This window comes from Anabrus simplex, chromosome X (assembly GCF_040414725.1).
Source record: "Anabrus simplex isolate iqAnaSimp1 chromosome X, ASM4041472v1, whole genome shotgun sequence".
Lineage (NCBI taxonomy): Eukaryota > Metazoa > Arthropoda > Insecta > Orthoptera > Tettigoniidae > Anabrus > Anabrus simplex.
In genome coordinates, this window is record NC_090279.1 from 153,802,889 (window position 1) to 153,824,001 (window position 21,113).

Genomic DNA, 21,113 nt, shown 5'->3' on the forward strand with positions numbered 1-21,113 from the left:
CATTATTTGTACCTCCTGCATGTTGTAAGAGGGAACAATCAGAGAATCTGTAAGCGCTCTCTTGTCTTTTAAACCCACAAACATATTCATGATTCCATTTTTTTCCATGTAGCAGAAAAATTTAGATATATCCTACTGTCATATAAAATAGAACATTTTTATGTATTGTAAATAGTGCAGATCAATGAATACACGGGATGCATACAATTTTGTAGCTTGACATTGTTTATCATCTAAATGCAGATGACTGATTGAATGATATGTTGTGTTTTGGTGCAGTATGTAGGAACAGAGTATGTGCTATCATGTCTTGGTTTCTTCAAACACTACTCTGCCAGAGATTTGCCATCCTCTAGTAGATGCAAAAGAAGTACAAATCTCAATATTTCTCAGTGTGTGGCCCTAGGTGCCTCATTTGACAGACTGAAAGATGTATCATACAGTAAGTTCCTTGGGACAATACAAATGGTGTTGCTGAAAACTTTTGCAATGTCAGTGCAACGTTAGACTGCAATAAGAGAGAAAAGTATTATGTTGTAACTTGTCAGTTCCAGTCTTTCTTTCCTAAATGAATGATTTTGTATTTGTGTTGTATTGCATAGTTTTCTGGCTGATGAATATTAATTGATGATTGACACTGCTGAATGTAATGTCATGAGATTATGATATACTATGATCACTAAAACTTTTGTGCAAATTTCTACACAATTTTATACCTGTAACACTGTGGATAGTAGGTAGAATATAGCTTCATAAACCAAAAGATCATGTTTCATTTCAATTTATCTTTGAATCCTACAAACTCCCTCCTTATCATATGAGTTTCCTTTCATCATTGTGGTTCCTGTGTATGGTTTTTTTTCTTACATTGTATTTATATTTTATTTCCTGCATAAGTGGCATATCTTGATACTATTGACTGTTACGGTTGGCTTAAGTAGTGTTAAAGAGGACTGATGTACGAGGGGATGTTAGTGTCTATTTCTGTCATAGGTCTTAATCTGAGATAGGGATTGCCAATCCCACTCACCTTCTGGTCACTTCCTTCCTCCCTTTGTGAGTTAGTTTCCATTTTCCTCAGCAGAAACAAACAAAAGCAGCACAGGCAAGGCCCATCCTTCATGGCTTTGTGAATTAGTAAAAGTAAAATATAACTCCATAAACGAAATAATTATAATAAGCAGCACAAGCTGGTAAGCTTTTTTTCTCCAGCAAAAAATTATTATTAATAATAATAATGATAAAGCACAGGCCATCCTCCAGGTGTATTGTTGTTCAGAATGCAGTATTTCAGAAAAAGGTAACAAAGAAGGAAAGAAAGAAAAGGAAATGAAAGAAAAAATATGAGGAAAAAAAAGAACAAAAATATATTTAATATAATATTTAAGAGGGGGGGGGGGGGGGGGCGAGAACCTGGGGACCCTCCGCGCGCTAAACGATTTAAATTGCCCGCCCGGTAATTTTAGTTCAGCCCTGTGCTCACTAGAGGCGTATTGTGCAATCCCTGGCGATCTTTGCGCAACCGTTGCGTACAGAAGTGAAAAATAATGTTGAGAGTCATCTCTTACTCATTCTCTTTGAACAGAATAATAATAAGAAGAAGAAGAAGAAGAATGTTATATTTGATAAATGTCACCCAAACCCGAAATATTTTTATATATAAAGAAGTGTCCCATTTATATGAGGTCCGGCGTCACGGGTTAGATTTGTGTTTTCATAATTATTTCCTCGCTTTTACTTTCACTTGAGAACTCATCGAAGTCAGGGAGCATGGAAGAAAAATCCAAGTTCTCTTAAAGCAGTGTATCGCAGTAGTTCATTGCACATCGTGGGCGAAGTGTATAATACCATATGTGAAAATCTTCATATCTCTAAAAATTAATTATGACACTTCCAAATTCTTGGACAGATATTTACCATGATTATACTATGGCGAGATGATGATACCGTCTCTTCCGGAATATGAAGTAATTTTCCTGTTTTTAGTGTCAGCCGGCAAACAACAGCTCATCCGTAGTCCATTCTCACGTTTTTGGATATGGTACGCACATTATTTCTTTCTTCTGGGAAGTTGCATATCTTTGTTCTATTATTACCCTTATTATAAGCGAAATGAGTGTGCTTCATTCGTTTTGCTATGTATTACAGCTGTACAGGCTACAGGTTATTAGAACAAATTAGCAGTTGAGAATAGGAAGCGTAGAGATCGGTGATAGTGGTGTAATGTGGTGTTTATTGTTTGTATAATTATTGTGATACTAAGATAAACAAGTACGTCCATTAAAACCCAATATGCTCTGAATGGGGAGGTTTATGGTTGAAGTGTACGATTTACCAGTAAGCTCTTGGGCTTATTCAAGTATCAGTTTTGAGTGAAGAGCAGCGCAGATGTACTCTTGTCACAACTTAGGGGTTTGGTTCCACCAATAGACCATCCTCCATTAACACTAATAAGAGTTGTTTCAAACCATTCTGAATGACCGTCACCAATTCTGGTGCAACGGTAGCTCTTATTATACTGACTGGTCCACCAGCCCCTTGTGATCCAGTTTTTTGCATCCCTTCACATTTACTACAATTCTGAAAGACATCGGTCCCTCTTCCTAAACTGGAGTAATATAACGAGATGTATGTTTACAGGCTAGATGACAGCAGGAATCATGAGTGTTGCTATTAATTCATCATAGGTACCTCGAATGAACCCTTGAAAACGAGTGCAGATATGCAGAACACATACTTTAAAACAGCGGGTGGATGCACAGACCAGGAGCACGGTACTGTATAGGCTGGGAAGTGGGCACTGTAGATCAAGTGTCGCAGTAGCTCACATGGCAAGCGGGCGGGGAGATAAGTGATAGTGGACAGTGCTCAAGGTAGGAGGTTCAAATCCCACATAACTTTTTTTAACAGCCAGTTGCCTGGGATGTGGTAACGTTGCATACTTGATAGCTTCCAAGGACTGATTTGTTTATTTGACCCTGCAAAAGACCATATGTATCGTTGCATTGGGTATGATACTGGGATAGACGAGGATGTGGAGATGATGGTCTGTGGCCAGTATAGGCTGCAAAGTGGGCGCCGTAGGTCAAGTGTCGCAGTAGCTCACATGGCTAGTGCGCGGTAGGATGTGTGATAGTTTAGACAGTGCTCGAGGGTTAGAAGGTTCAAGTCCCATGCAAGTACTTTTTTAAGCCAGTTGCCTGGTATGTGGCAAGGTTGTATACTTAATACTGGTATTTTTCACAGACTGATTTGTTTATTTGGCCCTGAAAAGGGCCGTTGGTATGGAGCTGGGTTGATAGAAGCTGGGAAACATGTGACTGGATTTCGGTTATCCACGTCATTTAATGCAGCACCTGCTCGAAGTGACGACCTCTGGCGAAACGGATCAGCATGCCTCAATGATGAGCTGCCTAAGGTGACAAGGACTGGCAGGCTCCTGTGCATACACAAGTTGTTTTACATGGCCCCACAGAAAAAATCCAGGGGCGTACGATTGGGCGACCTGGCGGGCCAGGGGATAGGTCCTTCCCTACGTTGCATGGAGATGGTTCCAGACGACCTCCGCTGCGTGTGGTGGAGCTCCGTCATGTTGAAACCACATCCTGCAGAGGTCAAGGAGAGGCACTCTAATTAACTGCCAGTGAAGCACGAGACATTGATAGGTCTCTGAATTCAGCCAACTTTGAGTGATCATAAAATCAAATCATTAAAAGATTACTCCAATAATTGCAGGCGATGGCTTACCCTAAATATATTCTGTTCTTTGCAGGTTGCTAATCAACTAACACTTTAATTAATATTCTGATATATGTGATTTCCATCCTTAGTAATGTCATTGCACGCAGCCATGTTTGTTGACTACCTGTCAAGCCAGAGAGTATACACTTCCTCTGATGATGGAAGAATACTATTCTCTGCTAGATACTCTTTGATTCTCAGACCTTCCCCAGCAGAACGTTCCTAATAACTTACATGCTGCTAGGAGAAAACAGTCTACGTATGTACAGACGGGAAGGTATCAAGTCGACCAGCTTTCTGTATGACCATTCATAAAGCGCAGGGTCAAACTCTTGAAAAAGTGGGTAGTCTACTTACTTGAACCAGCATTCAGCCATGGCCAATTGTATGTCGCACTATCTCGGGCAAGATCGTTTGAAAATGATAGCGACAAAAATAGTATTGATTAGGTGGAACTTTTCTTTCATTTATGACTTATGGTGACTATCAATACGGAATTTTTAAAAAAAATTAAATTTATCCATCAAGAATGTTAAGAATGGTTGAAGCACAGAGAATATTGTATGGAAAGAATTGTTAGAGACTACATTACGAATGAATCAGTTGTTATATACCGGTATTAAATGTTCATAAAATAATTGAAAAGGGCAGGCAAAACAATATGATAGCGACAGGCATATTGAGACGAGTTATCTGATCTATTTATAAAGAATGCTGTGGAGTAGCACGGGTCCTGTGGTAAGTACTTCAGTTACTTTCCAACTCTGGTTTGATGACCGAGTAAAAACGACTCTTTCTTGTAGATGTCGAAACTCTGTACCAATTTGCTCCCTGAAACCAGAAACCAACTTAATATTCTCATCTGTTGAGAGACTTCATATGATACCGTAAACAAATTTTGCCTGTTTCGAGGACTAACGAAGTACAGTAGAGTCTCGTTAATCTGAACTAATTGGGACCGGAGTCTGTTCGAATTACAAAATTTTCGGATTAACCGGAAAATATTTTCCAATAATAATGTTATTGTTTTTACCTCCCACTAACTACTCCTACGGTTTCCTGAGACGCCTAGGTGCCGGGATTTTCTCCCGAAGGTGTTCTTTTACGTGCCAGTAAATCTACTTACACGAGGCTGACGTATTTGAGCACCTTCAAATACCACCAGACTGAGCCAGGATCGAACCTGCCAAGTTGGGGTCAGAAGGCCAGCGCCTCAACCGTCTGAGGAAAATATTCTATAATACAGTACAGTATATAGGCCTACTGTAATTTGAAAAACCCATTATTTAGCAGTTACATTAATAAAAAAAAACTGTATAAAATTACATTAGGGTAGTTAAGAACACGTAGAGGAGGTTAAAACTTGTCTCCTAAAACTGCTAAAATACGGTAACGGGTTACACTAGTCTCATATTCAGATGCCGCGACCGCCTAGAACTTGCCGTACACTACGTCGAGCAACACTCCGCTACTACGCTCACTGATGTGATGTTCATGAGATTCTGGTTTAACGCTGCATCTTCGAGTAGGTTCCAATCACTACGGCAAAAGAAACTAACAGACTTTATAAAGATGAACGCCCAGTGATTGATGGTTTATGATGTGTAATTATGTTTACATTAAGTTATTCTAATAAAATATGACTAAAAGTGCAAGTAAATCTTCATTCTATAATATGGTCTTTCATTTCAATAAGGACAACTTAAATAAAATGTATATTTCAGTTCGGATTAACCGGACTTTCGGATTAACGGGGTTCGGATTAACGGGACTCTACTGTACGAGGATTTTGATGAATATTGAATTTTCACAACCGCATTGTAATCAAAATCAACTTTCAACCTATTAGGTCGTGTTACGTATGTATAGTACGTGTTAAAGAGATATTACGTACAGAACAAAAGTGGCCAACCGGATATGAGCGGAATCCGAACCCACAATCTTCCGATTTCATGTCGGTTGCTCTAGTAAATAGCGTAATGAGTGAATAAATACTACTACTACTAGGATATATGTTTTACCTAAAAATTATGCAGATTAATTTCTTCAACCACCAGCTTAGAATCACTACAATTTCCTGCCATTCCGTTTCTAAAATTGTTTCCTTTTTCGGCAACTTTATCACAAACTTATCCATTCTGATTATAGCACAGAAGAACTCTACGCACTCCTGTTTACTTGGGTTAAATAGGAAAACAAAGTACTATATAGTAGATGCAGTGTAAAGAAGCCAACATGCAGGGAGTTGATTTCCCAGTTTAGGTCACTTAGCTGTCAGCTTACACTGGAGCCCACTGTCAGTATCCCTGAAGATGGTTTACTGTGGATTCCCATTTTCACATCAGGCAAATGCTGAGGCTGTACCTTAATTAAGGTCTCAGTCACTTCCTTTCCCATTCCTAGACCTGTTCTATCATGTCATTGCTGTAAGACAGAAGCCCAATGAGTTCTTACTGGCTGACTTGTATTTACAATTATATAATGGGGATGGTTATGTAGACCAAAGGCATCCACGAAATGTCACTGTAATATTTGTCCCAAAATAATTCATTTTACTCAAATAAAGTGCAAAATCTGGAGTAAATTAAGAAATAATATGAAATACTTTACTTGCAAGGAATAATATGGATACATGCTTTATTACCTTACAACTATTTTTTCTGCTACGTCGCAGCGCTTCCATATGTGTTTTGTTTGCCCAACACTTCTGTGTGTGATGTCTTTGCTCACTGAAGTTGTTTGAATTAATTAGGTGCCGTTTTCTTCATGTTGCCCATTCGTTTTGTGCCCTAACTCATTCATTAAATGATATATTTATTGGTCCAGGAATCATGATATTTTGCTGTTTGAACTGCCCTCGCTAATCATATGGACAAAGATAATGACAGTTCACAGACATAGCACTCCCATTCATCGGTGCAAGCCCTGGACCTCAAGAAAGAAACAAAACACGGCACGAGCAGCGGAAAACAACACAAATGAGTCCTGTCTATGGCCTGTAAGTACGTATACATATTTCTCTAGTAACGACGGTATTTCTTAATTATTATTAAGAAATGCACACAAGTTGTGTATATATGTTACATAAGTTACATAAGTTTTGGCGATACATTTTACCCTGCATTTTGATTGTACACATTTTAATTAAGCACAATAATCTATCAGGGGTATTACTCGTTTTTTACAAGTGGTAATGTGGTAGCGATCACAAGGTTGATCGCACAAATCACATGTACAGTTATTCCCAGGATCGTGTAAATGCTTGTTCTTGCATACTTTGTGGTGGTACCCATGCACAACTATTGACGTCACCAGGTGACGCAGGTCTTGATTCGTGTTGGCCCAGGATCTATTTACTATGGCTTCTGTAGTATAAAAGTCCAGCCAGATTTCTCTTCATTTCTTTTGTCTTTCAAGGAGCAGTTTATTCGAGCTGTCGGTGGATGGGAGTCTCATACGCAGTTCTTCTATAAACAACGGTTCTCTCGCGAGCTCATATACTAGCCTCGACTTTGTGTGTTTCGAAACACTTAGAGCGGCTTTCAAGAATCTTGATTTAACTTCTTCTAAAGTCATTAGATCTTTTAGACTTAACTTATCCCAAATAATATTTATTCCGTATGTTGCGATGGGAACTATTTTTGCGTTGATTAAGGCCATAGCGGTTGTTAATGATAATCTGGATAATTCTTTGATGTCAAAAATTGCTTTACCGTGGATTTTTCACTTTATTGGTGTAAAAGCAATTATTATGTTCCATTTGGATACCTTTGGTCTACATAACCCAGATTAAAATCAATAAAATTTGATTTTCATGACCATAGATCCCGTATAAGGCTCATTACGCTTTCGTGTTGGAGTTCTGTATCTTTTTCCTGATTAAACTGCATTTCAAAAGTCCTGGTATGTTAATAATGGAACACTTTGTATCTTGTGTAATGCTTATATTGGTGAAGAACAAACTTGTCGAATGTGGTAATGTATGTTACATTTAGTGCTAACAGTGCTGTCCTAAAGCCAAAATGGATTAAATTGGCATTGTTTACCCTTCTAAATTGGCACACATTGACTTGGTGGAGATTGGTTGTCGTGTTCTGTTAATGTGAATTTTCTTACTGTTTATTATGCAGTTCGCATTCACACAGTACACAACGTGATTTTAATCTGTTATAAGTGTTGTTTACTATGCTTTTTAACTACATTCTTAGTTCATCTGCTCGCGCGGCCTGGCGTCATGTTCGTGCTCGCACGGACGGCAGCTTGGCCACCCATCATGTTTGATAATTTTCATTACATTTTCTCCACCTCACTTGCACCGCTTCAAAATAATCAGGACTGCAATTCTGACAAAACTTCACAAGCACTGTTTTAACCAAAAATATTTATTAAATAATTCACATAAATATTCATAATATACACTGCAGAAATCTACAAAATTAATTTATTTCTTCTTATCTTTTGGTTGATAAAATAAAAACACATCTTCAATCCTTCAAGTTTATTTTTTCATTACTATTTCTCCCAAAAAGTAGGTATTTATAGAGAAATATATATATATATATATATATATATATAATTAAAAAAACAGGTTTAAGTCTATGTATTTACATTTTTCTTTTAAAATAATAACGCAAATATTAAGCTGTTGCTTTGCCTTCTTCCTACCCCAGTTCCTCTGGAATTCAAAGAATATCTTCAGAATCGTTTTATCATTGAGTGCTGAACGAAAGAGTAGGTACCTAAGTTGGTAAACTCATCGTTAGTATTTTCTGGCAAAAAATATATATATTTCAACGAAAATATTAACAGGAAAAATTTTTTGTCTCACTAGTTTACTGAAAGATGAATATAATTCCAAAATAATAGCAAAAATAAGTAAATATTTACCTACTTCATCTGATGAGGGATTGAAAACTAATTGTCGTTTCCGCTCGCAAGACGGCAGCTTGGCCGTCACCGTCAGCTTTCGGACTGTACTGAGATGGTAGGGAGTAGTGGATGGGCTGAAATCAAACTTCGGCTAGCGGCAAGATGAATGACTAAGGAATACCTGTCCTTCCCAGGCCTTTTCTAACTCTCTGGCGAGAAATGTGTGACAATACAAAAATGCAGCCAATCTGCCGTCTTTGCGAGCAGATGAAGGTTAAGTGATGTTCAATGACATGTATATGTTATTTTATCTTATGTTCTGAAGCAGCTTAGGATGATCGATTATAGATCGAAACTGGTCCTGCAAATGATGTATTTTTAATGTAACTTGCAACAAGTAGTATTGATTAGATGTAATTATCCCCATTATATAATTGTGAGATACGTCAATACGGACATGAAAACAATAAATTTAGCCTCCAGATCTTTGCAACAAAGTTGATCAGTTGTTCACTTCTCTTCACAAACTTCATGTGGATTTCATCTTTGACCTCAAACTGAATTGTAGCATTAATAATAAGACCAAAATGATTTTTAAGGCTGATAATGGAAATGTCCCAAATGTTCTGTGCTTGAAAATTGTTACTTTTCCTTACGTATATATATCTTTCTTTTCAGCTGCTGCCAAGATGAGTGCGAGGCCAGAAAAGTTGCCTGCAGAGATACTGCTCAAAATATTTTCCTACTGTTCATACAGCGCTTTAGTGACATGCATTCCGTTTGTGTGCCGCTGGTGGCAGGAAGTGTGGAAGGATAGAACTTTGTGGAGGTGCATCGTGTACAGACCAATCTGCGACAGGGCAAGGATAAAATACTTGCTGAAATTGTCTCCCCAGTTTCATGCTATAGATCTATCTAGTTGTGACCTTGATTTTTCTATTGTTGAAACTATGGTTCAGTGTTGTCAGGATATTCATCAACTTTGTATGCCAATGCATGCTTTCTGGGACTATGTCAAATCAAAAGATACTCCCATATTTTCTAATATTAAGGTCCTAATTCTCACCCTAGAACAACATAGTAGCAATGATTTAGAATATCTCGGAGATAATTTACCAAACCTAGAGCATTTAGAGTTTCAAAGTCACTTCTGTACCAAGGCCGATCTTATATATTTCTTAGAGAAAAAGAAACACAAGTTACGCACGTTAGGACTCTATTGCATCACCTCTGATGGGTACTGTGTCCTGCCTCTTTTGTCAGTATGTACAAATTTGAATACCTTGTCCCTGAGAGAATTCTGTGGCAATGTTAGAAACAGACATTTAGAAAGTGTTCTTCAGCTTAGAAATGTATCATCTTTGGCACTTCAGTATTCTTCAGGGTTCTTTTTTTGGGGCCGTGTGCCAACATTTACATTTTTCCCAAATATTGTAGAACTCCAGTTGTACGACTACACCGTTGTAGGCGGTGACCCATTCCGTGTAGTCGCAGTCAACTGCCCGCTACTTAGAAAATTATCGTTCCATCGTTCCTCTTCACTGCAGGATCGTTCTTTAGGAAATCTTCATTATTTTCAGAAGCTCACATCAGTGAGTATTCTGAATAATCATTGTATTACCGATTGGGGAATGCAGCAACTCGAGACAGTGCCAGAACTGACTTACCTTGATGTGTACGACTGCTCGAAGCTCACTGTGGAGTGCTTGAAAATTATTTGTAACTTCAGGAACTTGCAAGTTCTCAAGTTCGATTTAGGGCACTGGGACTCCCCTATTGATCTCAAAGCTGGTGGTGATCGTTCCCTTCAGCTTAATGTCAGTGACATTAAGAACCGGGCCCTTCACCTGATGTTCTATCGCTGGAGGGATTTAACTACATTTGATCACTTGCGGAAGGAGAATATAAGGGTAACTATGCTAGAAGACAAAGAAGAAACTTTAGGTAAATCATTACTCCTTTAGTGATGTTGATAAGGATACATTTTATTCAAGGAAGAAGAAAGAACATTGTAAATACTAAACATTCATACATTGAAGCAAGTGCGGGAACAAACATCTGCGTTACTTTTTTTCTTCAATGGAATTATTTGCAAAAACAAAGATCTGTGATATGTCCTTGACATAAGCTTGCCATAATTCCTCTTGCACAAATCCGGGATTGATGTATTTGTGACAAAAATTGTCAGATTGTCGGCAAAAGAGCTGCAAAAATAATATAGTTATAATAGTAAAAATAAACCTTTTCACACTAAATATATACATTTATCATACTCTGGTACTTGCATTTACACAGGTTTCTTATCATATCAATCATATTTTTCAGAAGTTTGTACTTAATAAAGGCACTTTTTTTTTTTTTTCCAGTGCACATAAGTTAATGAAATTCAGTGCAAGGTACAAGTGATGTGCTATACTCTACTGAATGTAAAGAATGGCCCTAACTAATGATAGAGTTAATCTGTTCTATAGAAATACAATTCTGGACCTCACAGCAACACGTGAATCAAGCAAAGAGGAAACAGAATCGGGTGCTATTCTAAGCGAATCCATCACCGGTATTTGTTCTATCTGTTGTACAGTATTAGAGTTATTGTTGCAAGATGGGCCAGAACGAAACAGTGGGTAAATGTATAAAGAAACAGAGGACATTCACAGGAATTTTACTAAACCAACTGGAACGATTTTTCCATCCTTGAATCTGGAGGAATCTCGGTTTAATGGGGCATATGGCAACCCTATATTTATACTTACGTTGAACATAATAATAATCTGTGATATGCAGATGATACTGTTCTAATTAAAATGAACTTTCAACCTATTAGTTGTGTCCCGTACATATAGTACCATCCAACAACATTGTATTTTGTATTGAAAAAGGTGGAACCTGCTAGATTTTGATTCAATTGTGATCTCAGTTCAATACGGACAAATAATATGAAGTTCCTTACATTTACCGTCTTACTAATAAAAAGTCCTTATACAGTTGTTTAACTCTTAATTAGTTATACAGTGAATAAATCCTGTATAAGCATTTTACATTTTTCTTACTAATAAACGAGGTATACGCATTGTATTACTATACAGCATGTACACACTCTTCCAAGGCATAGGAATCTCTTCCTGCAGTTCACTGACGTATTTCGCACATTCACTGCCTTTATGATCGCTTCTGCTGGTTATCTACGAGCAAAACTTTCCGGAAAGTCGCACAGTAGCACGGCATATCGAAAAGGCAGTGGCAACACTAAGTGAGACAGCTGGAAATTGGCTTATACTGATATCAACATTTCTTCAGCTTACTTGTGTAATGAACGCCAAAAAAAAAGAAATGGAAAGGCGTAAGAAAAGATCAATAGCTCCTGACTGGGATAGTACATAAAACATAAGCAATTTTAATTGAATCGGCAAGTTGAAAGGGTACACATTCCAAAATCCTTACTTTTCAGGAGAAAAGCTAAACGAAAGGTTTGATCAAAAAAGTTTCTATTAGGCATTTATACATCATATTTCTGCATATTCAACTACAAGTATGGAAATCATATTACGTACGGTTTTCAAGTTATACCATTTTTTATGTCAAGCAATATGTCCTTTTTTATACTCAAATTTGAGAAAGATCTAAGATCTTTGTAGAGGCAGATAATGTATAATAAACTCGCAATTTCAAAAGTCTATTAAGCAGTAACACATTATTACACAAACATACGCCCAACTATCATTTCTTTTATAACACCTTATAAATTGATATGCCAGTTTGAAAAGTTAACCAGGATGAAAACTGAGAAGATTTTAAGATGTTATAAATTCTGCACAGTGCAGTCAAGTTGTGTAGGGGAAGAGTTTGTTTTCATCCACAAGAACACTTCTCAAAAATATTCAAGTTCATGAGGGTAAATTGACGCACATCTCTAGAATTTGGTTTTGGACAGCCAGTTTACTTTGAGAGTCTGTAATGAACACACGTGTTAACCGATTTAAGTGAAATAAAAATAATTTTGTGCCAAACACCCTGACATGCCAAAAGTCACGGGATAGGGTCACTGGTCAACAGGCCTGTCCAGGTCGATCAGTGGATCAAGCCTACACCATTATGGAGCTACGACCAACCTTTAAGGTAACTTGTTGACAACTGGGTTCCTTCGCTTCATGGGGCCAGCACCATATCAAAGCCCTACCGTCAGCTCGAAACAACTGGAAGAGTGACTCATCGGACCAAGCAATAGTCACCAGTCCTCCAGGGTCCAGTGCAGGTGAGATGCTGTGCCTTGTGTCATTGTGTTAACAAGGGTATTCTGCTCCCATATTCCACTGACATTAAAGAATGCTGTTGGATATGTGTCTGGTACCTCCTGCATTGTAGTATTGAAAAGGTGGAAACGTTTACGTTGTTATTATTATTACTTATATATTATATCACCGCTAATCGCAGTCGTTAAGTATCCGTGGTCAGCGACAGTGCTGTTCACTGTGGGTTGTAAACCCTTCCAGGAGGAATTCCTGATACACACGTGACACCGTCGATCGAGGAGTGTTATATGTCCACACAGCTTCAACATGGAATGTTCTATCCATCTGCCCCCACTATCATGCTCCGTTCAAATGATGGTAACTTACATCGTGTTCCCACACCCGGCACACACTGTGTTTACTCTTGCTCTTGTGATGTCAGATCATACCTGATACAGGTCTGGGCCACTTCCAAGAAGTTACGGTACGATGGCGCCACCGACTATTTCCTGTAAATACTATCCTGCTACTTCTGGCATTCCAGTGTATAGTAAACTATATGAAACACATTTAATGAGTTATAACTAGGACCTGGAATCTTATGTAATTACATATTGCATTAATTTACTTGTAGGCATCTGAAAATGTCAGCGAATTGTGGTTCTGATATGGTTATATCTATGTTTCATTTTACATATTACGTGAAGAATTTAACATTTTTGTAACATATCCAGCTAATTATTTAAAAATTCTGTCAGCTAGTTTAATTTTAGACTATAGCAAAATAACTGATGAATTTCATCTCATATAGAAGAATATATTTCAACTAGCAGGTGCCCGCATTTACTAATTCAACGGTATTAGATGTTTCTAAACCATTTAATTAAATGCCAAAGGAAAACTGTAATTATTAACATACATTGTTTACACTTTTAATATTGGTCATTTTCTATTATTTTAATATTTCACCCCCTTTCCACCCCCCCACCCATAATGGTGTCTACCCTACATTTTTTTTTTTTTCAAACAGTAAGTCATATGAGTATCATGTTTGGTGGAGAGCTATGCTGGAACATGCATACGTACGTTCATGATCTCAGTCATTTTGGACATTCCTTTCACCCCTTCTAACCCCCATCCTGATTGGGAATGAACTTTGGCTCAAACGACATCTCAGCTACCCCAAAGACTATGAACTCGCCACTAATATCGGTCATTTTTCAGATTTTTACATTTCACTCCTTTTAGGGGTGCTAGGAGTTTCTTTTCCCTACAGTAATTTTTCCAGATAGTAAGTTATATGTGTATCTAGTTCGGTTGAGAGCTATGCTGAAACATACACACACCCGTAATCTCTGTCATTTTCAACATTTTCTTTCTTCACTCCTTCTCACCCCCTATGCCACGGGGACTGAAGTTGGGCTTTTCTTTTTCATATACTGTTTATACAAGCAGAAGAAGAAGGTAAGTTTTAAGAAATACATCATAATCTTGTTGGTTAAGGCAACCCACTGATCAGATTTGTCATGCAGTTTACTTGCCTTTCCATATTTTCTTTTTTTTTCACCCTTCTCACACCCTATGCCGAACTACCTATCAGATTTTGTCCAAACCACTTCCTAAACCCTCCCAGGAGTAATAAGAACAAATTGTGAAATTTTCAGCCAGATTGCTCCAGTAGTTTTTGATTCCATTTGAGACATTCATTTTTATACATAGATTGCTAAAGTTGGCTTTAAAATTCCTTTAAAAAATTGAGATCTAAACCTTTCTCAGAATCTGGGATGGCTAGGTTCCTTTCAGTGGTCAGAGTTTCTAACAAACTCCATGAAGTTTTGAAACGAAATCTGCTTGCAAGGTCATTGGTGGTGAACAAGAAGAGCTCCAGAAGATACTTCACTAGCTAGTTCTATCTTTTAAAATATGCACCTGTGACTTCCTGCAGTGCTGAATGATCCTTCTCAGTATACACTTGATCGGATCAGTGTCAAAACATAAAGTAGTATTTGGTGGCACACTGCGCATCACGATAAAAAAACATTTCCATACTATATGTGTTATTAGGAGTTCAAACACAAAGGCCTACGAGAACACATTCCAAATTCTCGTAGAAAAACAAAGCTATATCTGGAACGACTTTTACTCAACAGATGCCATAATGACAGATGATTGGAAACAAGCAAATTACGAGCTTTGACATGTTATAACGCAATACGCATAACTTGGTTTTCATCACAAGTTCTGCCAAAATAAAAGATTTCATCACCTGCATGAAAATTGTGTGTGTAAATTGTGCAATGAACACTGTGAAAGATATCAGGCAAATATCTGCAGTAAAAGACAAATGCAAAACTAGGACTAGAGGAATGTAATGTAGTTCTTGTATTTTGCACATTGTGAGCATATTCATTAATAAAAATAAAAACATATTTTATACTAACTTATTTAGTAAAATTTATTTGTTTCATTTTCAGGGCATGAGAGCAACTTTGTGATCTACAGTGTATAACATTATTTTTAAATATTTGAAGTATTTTAATTATGCCTTTAATTTGATTATTTAATATGGTCCAAATTAGAAAACTATATCAATTATCTAAAGTAACAATGATGACTTTGTCATAAAATATGGAGGTATTTCAACCAATTTTATTGTCTTATATCATAAATAACAACAAGGCATAATAAAAGGATTATATGAACATTTTTGTAAATTTAGTAGAGTAATACTATTACAAATTTTATGAACATTACATTTTTATGTACATATTTTGTACTTTGATATAACATATACGTCCAGTCCCTAGTTATAACACTGCACTCTATAATAATTGCAAGTCGCTTAAGTGCGGCCAGTATCCAGTAATCGGGAGATAGTGGGTTCGAACCCCACTGTCGGCAGCCCTGAATATGGTTTTCCGTGGTTTCCCATTTTCACACCAGGCAAATGCTGGGGCTGTACCTTAATTAAGGCCACGGCCGCTTCCTTCCCATTCCTAGGCCTTTCCTATCCCATCGTCGCCATAAGACATATCTGTGTCGGCGCGACGTAAAGCAAAAAAAAAATAGCAAACAAATAGTGCATAAAATTTGACAGTGTGACAAATTGATACAAAGCAGAATTTTAGGAAATAACTTTGAGGAAAAAGTAATTACAAAATAAAAAGTTAATTAAGGTCGACCTGATCAATCCCTGTATAACTCGTGACGAATTACAACTGGTCAGTTAATGTTTCAAGTCATCATTATCATCATTTGTAATGATTAGAAGAAAGAGTAGGTCATAGCAATTCCAAAAAGATGCCACTTACCAGTGCTGAACGGAACATCGTCTAGAGGGAGAGGAAGACAATGTAAGCTTGAAGACACTGTCCAACTTCATACCAGTGCAGGCAAATGACTGTAATAAATATGTATTGAAACTGGTTTATTTTGTTAGGAATACAACATTTTTTCACTGTCAACTCAGTTAATAAAATGTTTAAGTTTTCTTGATTGTTGAGACACAAATGCTCATTTCATTTTTTTTACAGGTAATGTTTTAGTATTTCTAAATGTTATAATTCATGTTTCAACAGGCTGTGAATTTAAGACAAAAATAATATTGTGATAGCAAAATTATGTACAGTTGGTTGAAGCTACTATCTTTATTATAACTCTCTCCATTCACCCGATGTTTTCACGTTAAAATAAATCTAGCATCTATGTTCCAAGTCAGCCTACCCCATCTTTTTGCCAGGGTGTTGATGACAAAGACGTCAAGTCCCTTCAATTAATTAATGTGTCCATCAGATGTAATAGAAAAAGAGTACAAATCTGCAGACAAGGGACGGATCCAGAATGTGGATGTGCTGTTGCTTTTTTTTTTTTTTTTTTTTTTTTTTTATACAATGCCTATACAGTAGACTCCCATTTACTCAGCTCAAATGGGTCCAGGTTTGATCTGGAGAGAAGGCTTCGGAACCCACCAAGGGACCTTTTTGACATAACTTGTCTTAATGTGGGAAGAGTCGGGTGAGAAGAAAATTGGATAAACAGAGATAAAAATGAATACAGGTGAGCTTGTCGGAGACTGAAAAGAAATGGATGTAGAAGAACTGGGATTGGTGAGGAGAGAGCCAATCTGTTTGAAGACGGCACTCCCTCACTGTCCTGTCACAGTGTTTGTCCTATTCTGTATTCCTCTTAACCATTAAATGTGCTATTTATTACTTCTTGTAAACAAGGTGGTTTTTCATTCCAAAAGTAATACATTATTTTCAGAAAATGATTTCATAAAAATGATCTACTTCCAATGTAAAATCTGCTCGTCAAATCAAGACTAGTTCGAGGAAACGACTAATAGTTCCATTTCACCATCTACTACTAATACGTTATAGAAGCATGCCTCAAATCAACACATGAAGCAGAATTTTCCAATGCATTTAAGATTTTAAGCTTTAGACACTATTGAGTTTTAATGGAATTTACGACTCAAATTTTAATACAATAAGTCAACTAACAAATTTTTTTTAAACAACAAAGAATTTGAGAATTTTAGCCAAATCTTGTTATTGTGAATATATTACTATGTTTTGGACGTCAGTGTTGTTAGAATTAACGAATATCCCAATTTTAGCACTGTCATTTAAATTTTTAAACTGTCCATTGTGTTTACAAATGCCTATGTTTATGTATTTTACCGCTTAGTTTTTAGAATCATAATTTAGTACAAATTAGTTATAAGCAAATTAACAATGAGAGGTCTTAACCTTGAGAAAAATTACAAAGGCTGAGGATGCTTGAAACCAAGCAAAACATGTCCCTTTTAATGTAGTGTTGTAGCAATGTGAACTTCTAACAACACAAAATCAACTGTATTGAAAAGGTGGAATAGAAAAATAAAAAATACAAATTTGTATGCAAATGTCTGTAGATGTCGCTGATCCTACAAAGACTGACTGCAGCTTCAACCAGGTACCTTGGAATAGTGATGGGCAGTCTGAGACGAGGTCTTGAGATTTCTCGGGATTTCTTGAGACTAGCGCAGGCATTATTTCTCGCGAGAAATTTCGAGAAATCTCGAGAGCGTTGTCCCCACAATGTGCGGCGAGCAGCATTTGGTAGGCCTGCAGGTAGTCGGAGCTGAATGTTGTTTGTTCCGAATATGCGAATAGCCAACCACGGGCCTTCTCATTTTCGTAAATACGTGTCAACAAGCGACTAGGGCGTTCATTTAAACCGAGGTCTATTTTCACGCAGTATAACATAATTATAAAGGATACGCATTCGGGCATTGTATGCACTGGTAGGTACACGAATGAGTGGTTTAAGTACAGAACCTGACGGATACTGTAGGTACACGTAACTGGATACTAGAGGCGTGCATTATTCGAACTCGAGACGAGGCAAGATGCGTCTTGCTGCATATGCAACCAACATTACGCATGAGTGGAATGTGGAATCTAAATTGCTATAGAGTATTCGCGTCATAATCAGGTAGGTACCGTACTTCATATATGACTGTGCAATGTGAACTGTGTCGAATTGTGCGCGACAACTTGAAGACGATGTCCGAAACGCAACGTAAGTCGTGGATGTCGGTTATTTTTAAGAGATGTCACATAGCACAGCCCACTGTGTTGCTTATTCAAAAGAAGTAAAATACATCGGCAGAAATACTTCTGGGATGATCCGGCACTTACAAACGCATAATATGAATGAAGAGGAATCGTCACAGAACACCTCCGGCCCGGTCTGAATCACTAGAAACTACCCTGCCGACGATTGTGAGGCATCCAGGTAGGATTACATCCTAATAGCAATTATTAACAAATTATATGGATTATTCAGCTAAGAAGTCCACCTGAAATAACTCATGAACAGTTTAAGATACTGGCATTCTGTATTCACTTTCGTTAATGGTAAGGAGCTCATAGTTCAACATGCAGTGCTTTCATAGGATTTTGACAAAATTTATCGTCACACACGTTTCCATGTGAGAACTGCTGATGATAACTATCAAGCTTACATTCGTAGTTACTGGGACGTCTCACAGCTCGCAGCACACGAGAATCGGTCTCGAGAGCGTTGCCCATCACCCCTGTTACACGTTCCCCTCATGTGTAATGGGGGTTGCGTATGTAGCTAGGCACATCTTCCCCATCTCAGGTTCGAATAATGCATGCCTCTAGTATCCAAGTAGGTGTATATCCTATCTACAGTTATTCACAATCTGGCTCGAATTCTACTCAACGGAGGCGATGATGAATAGAACATGGACAAAGACCAATCAAGACATGCGACATTTCGTTAACTCGATGGCGGTCCATGCGTATCACCATAAACTTTGCAACACTGAGTACTTCCATGACCCCGACGAAACCTGTGTTTGCAAGCTGTGCAATGAACATTGCAGTCGATATCACGTAATCACATGCAAAAACCGGGGATTATCTATTGTGAACTTATGTAATAGTGAGAAGTGACAGTACATATGACAAACTTTGTTTATACAATGCACAATTTGTGTGCTGTATCTTTATTAATTATGATGATTAATAAAGTGTTTATTATTATTATTCACCTAAGTTGTCCACCCCAAATAAGTCGTGAACAGTTCAAGATACTGACATTCTGTTTCCACTTTAGTTAATGGTATTAGCGGGTTCATAGTTGAACATGCAGTACTTTTACAGGCTTTTGACAAAATGTATTGGCTCACACGTTTTCATAAGAGAACGTTATTTCACGCAATAACTGCCAATGATATACTATCAATTTTACAGTCGTAGTTAGTGGTACGTCGCACAGCTTGCGCTACAGGAGGATCAGTCTCGGGATTCTCGCGAGAGTCTCGAGATCTGCGACGTCAGTCTCGAGAGTGATATAGATGTTGAGCGAGAGCGTTGCCCATCACTACCTTGGAACCAGAAATGTGGCACAAGCCACTAGCGCATCTACCATTGAACACATAGTATCATGCATACAAACATGAACATAATAATATCAACTCTTATACTTTGCTTTTATACAGAAGCATTATATCTGTGTATTACAAAGGCCATGCACTGCACAGCCCTTTGTACTACAGTTCCATGAACCTACTATGCTGGCGTAGCAGGGGGAGAGGTGATACTCCCACGTGGCGCGTCCCACGTGGCGGATAGGGGTGTCCTAACCGGCTTATCGGCGGATTTGAGGGAAATAAAATACCTCTCGCGGACCAAACACACTACCCCCTGTGGGTGGGGGACGCATATGTAGAATACACCCACAGTATCCCCTGCCTGTTGTAAGAGGTGACTAAAAGGGGCAACCAAGGGATGATTGAATTAGGACCATGAAACTACTTTTGATTCGTACCATCATGCAGGGAACACCATGGGTTGCCTGTACTTGCGAGTAGTACCACTACATTAGGTACAAAATAGGTTTGTGATTAGTAGCAGCAAGAGGGGGTTCTCCTGTGGGTTTCCAGTTCCCGTGCGTCGTATCCATGTGAGCAACACCGCGGGTCTGGGCGTTGCCTGTGAGTTGTACCACTATATGAGCGACACCGTGGGTATGCGTTGCCTGTGATTAGTACCCACTATGTGAGGAACACCAAGGGATAGTGCGAGTCCCTGTGGTTAGTACACCTAGGTGAGAAACCTCATCGGTTTACATTGGCTATGAGTGGTGCCGTTGTGTGAGAAACACCATAGGTTTGCGTTACCTATACGAAGTACAATACTTGTGAGTAGTACCATCTTGTGTGGAACACCGTGAGTCTTTGCTACTTTTGATTAGTACCCCAACATGACAAATACCATGGTTCTACTTTACTCGTGACATGTACCATTCTGAGGGGCCTTAGACCTGGTTTTTGGACCCCTTTAGACATCAAGCACCCTCGATTCATTTTGTACAGTGGATTTTTTGAACTTTTTGTTGTCATTTCATTTCGTACCATTAGGGGCTGATGACCTCGATGTTAGGCCCCTTTAAACAACAAGCATCATCATCATCGTACTACAGTTGCCATGGCAATTAGGGCTCTGACAGGACCCAGGTTATGTAGTGCCAGGTTGTTCTTTTAATTTTTTACATAGAAACCAAACTTTTCTACAAGCCTAAAGTGAAAGTCACTTTTTTTTTTTTTGTTATTAAAAAATGCATGCATAATTTTTGAAAAAATCCTTTATTTTGTTACTTAACTGTATTCAAATAGTCAACTCAACTTTACAACATATCCATCCACTGGATGGAATGTACACTGCTGGCCAAGAAAAGCATAACACTTGGATGTTTTCA

General features: G+C 38.0%; 1 protein-coding gene across 2 annotated transcripts; it reads left to right on the plus strand.

The window, feature by feature from the left end:
* The first annotated feature begins 1,644 nt into the window (after nt 1-1,644).
* LOC136885884 (F-box/LRR-repeat protein fbxl-1) lies at nt 1,645-10,574 on the plus strand. Of its 2 annotated transcripts, none has more exons than XM_067158571.2 (3): nt 1,645-2,041; nt 6,568-6,739; nt 9,289-10,574. In XM_067158571.2, exons 2-3 carry the CDS (start codon nt 6,733-6,735, stop codon nt 10,572-10,574), a joined length of 1,293 nt encoding a protein of 430 aa, XP_067014672.2. In that variant the 5' UTR covers nt 1,645-2,041; nt 6,568-6,732. The 2 variants fall into 2 exon arrangements, with proteins under 2 accessions (XP_067014672.2, XP_068086754.1); XM_068230653.1 differs by lacking the exon at nt 1,645-2,041 and adding an exon at nt 2,146-2,271.
* The last annotated feature ends 10,539 nt before the right edge of the window (nt 10,575-21,113 follow it).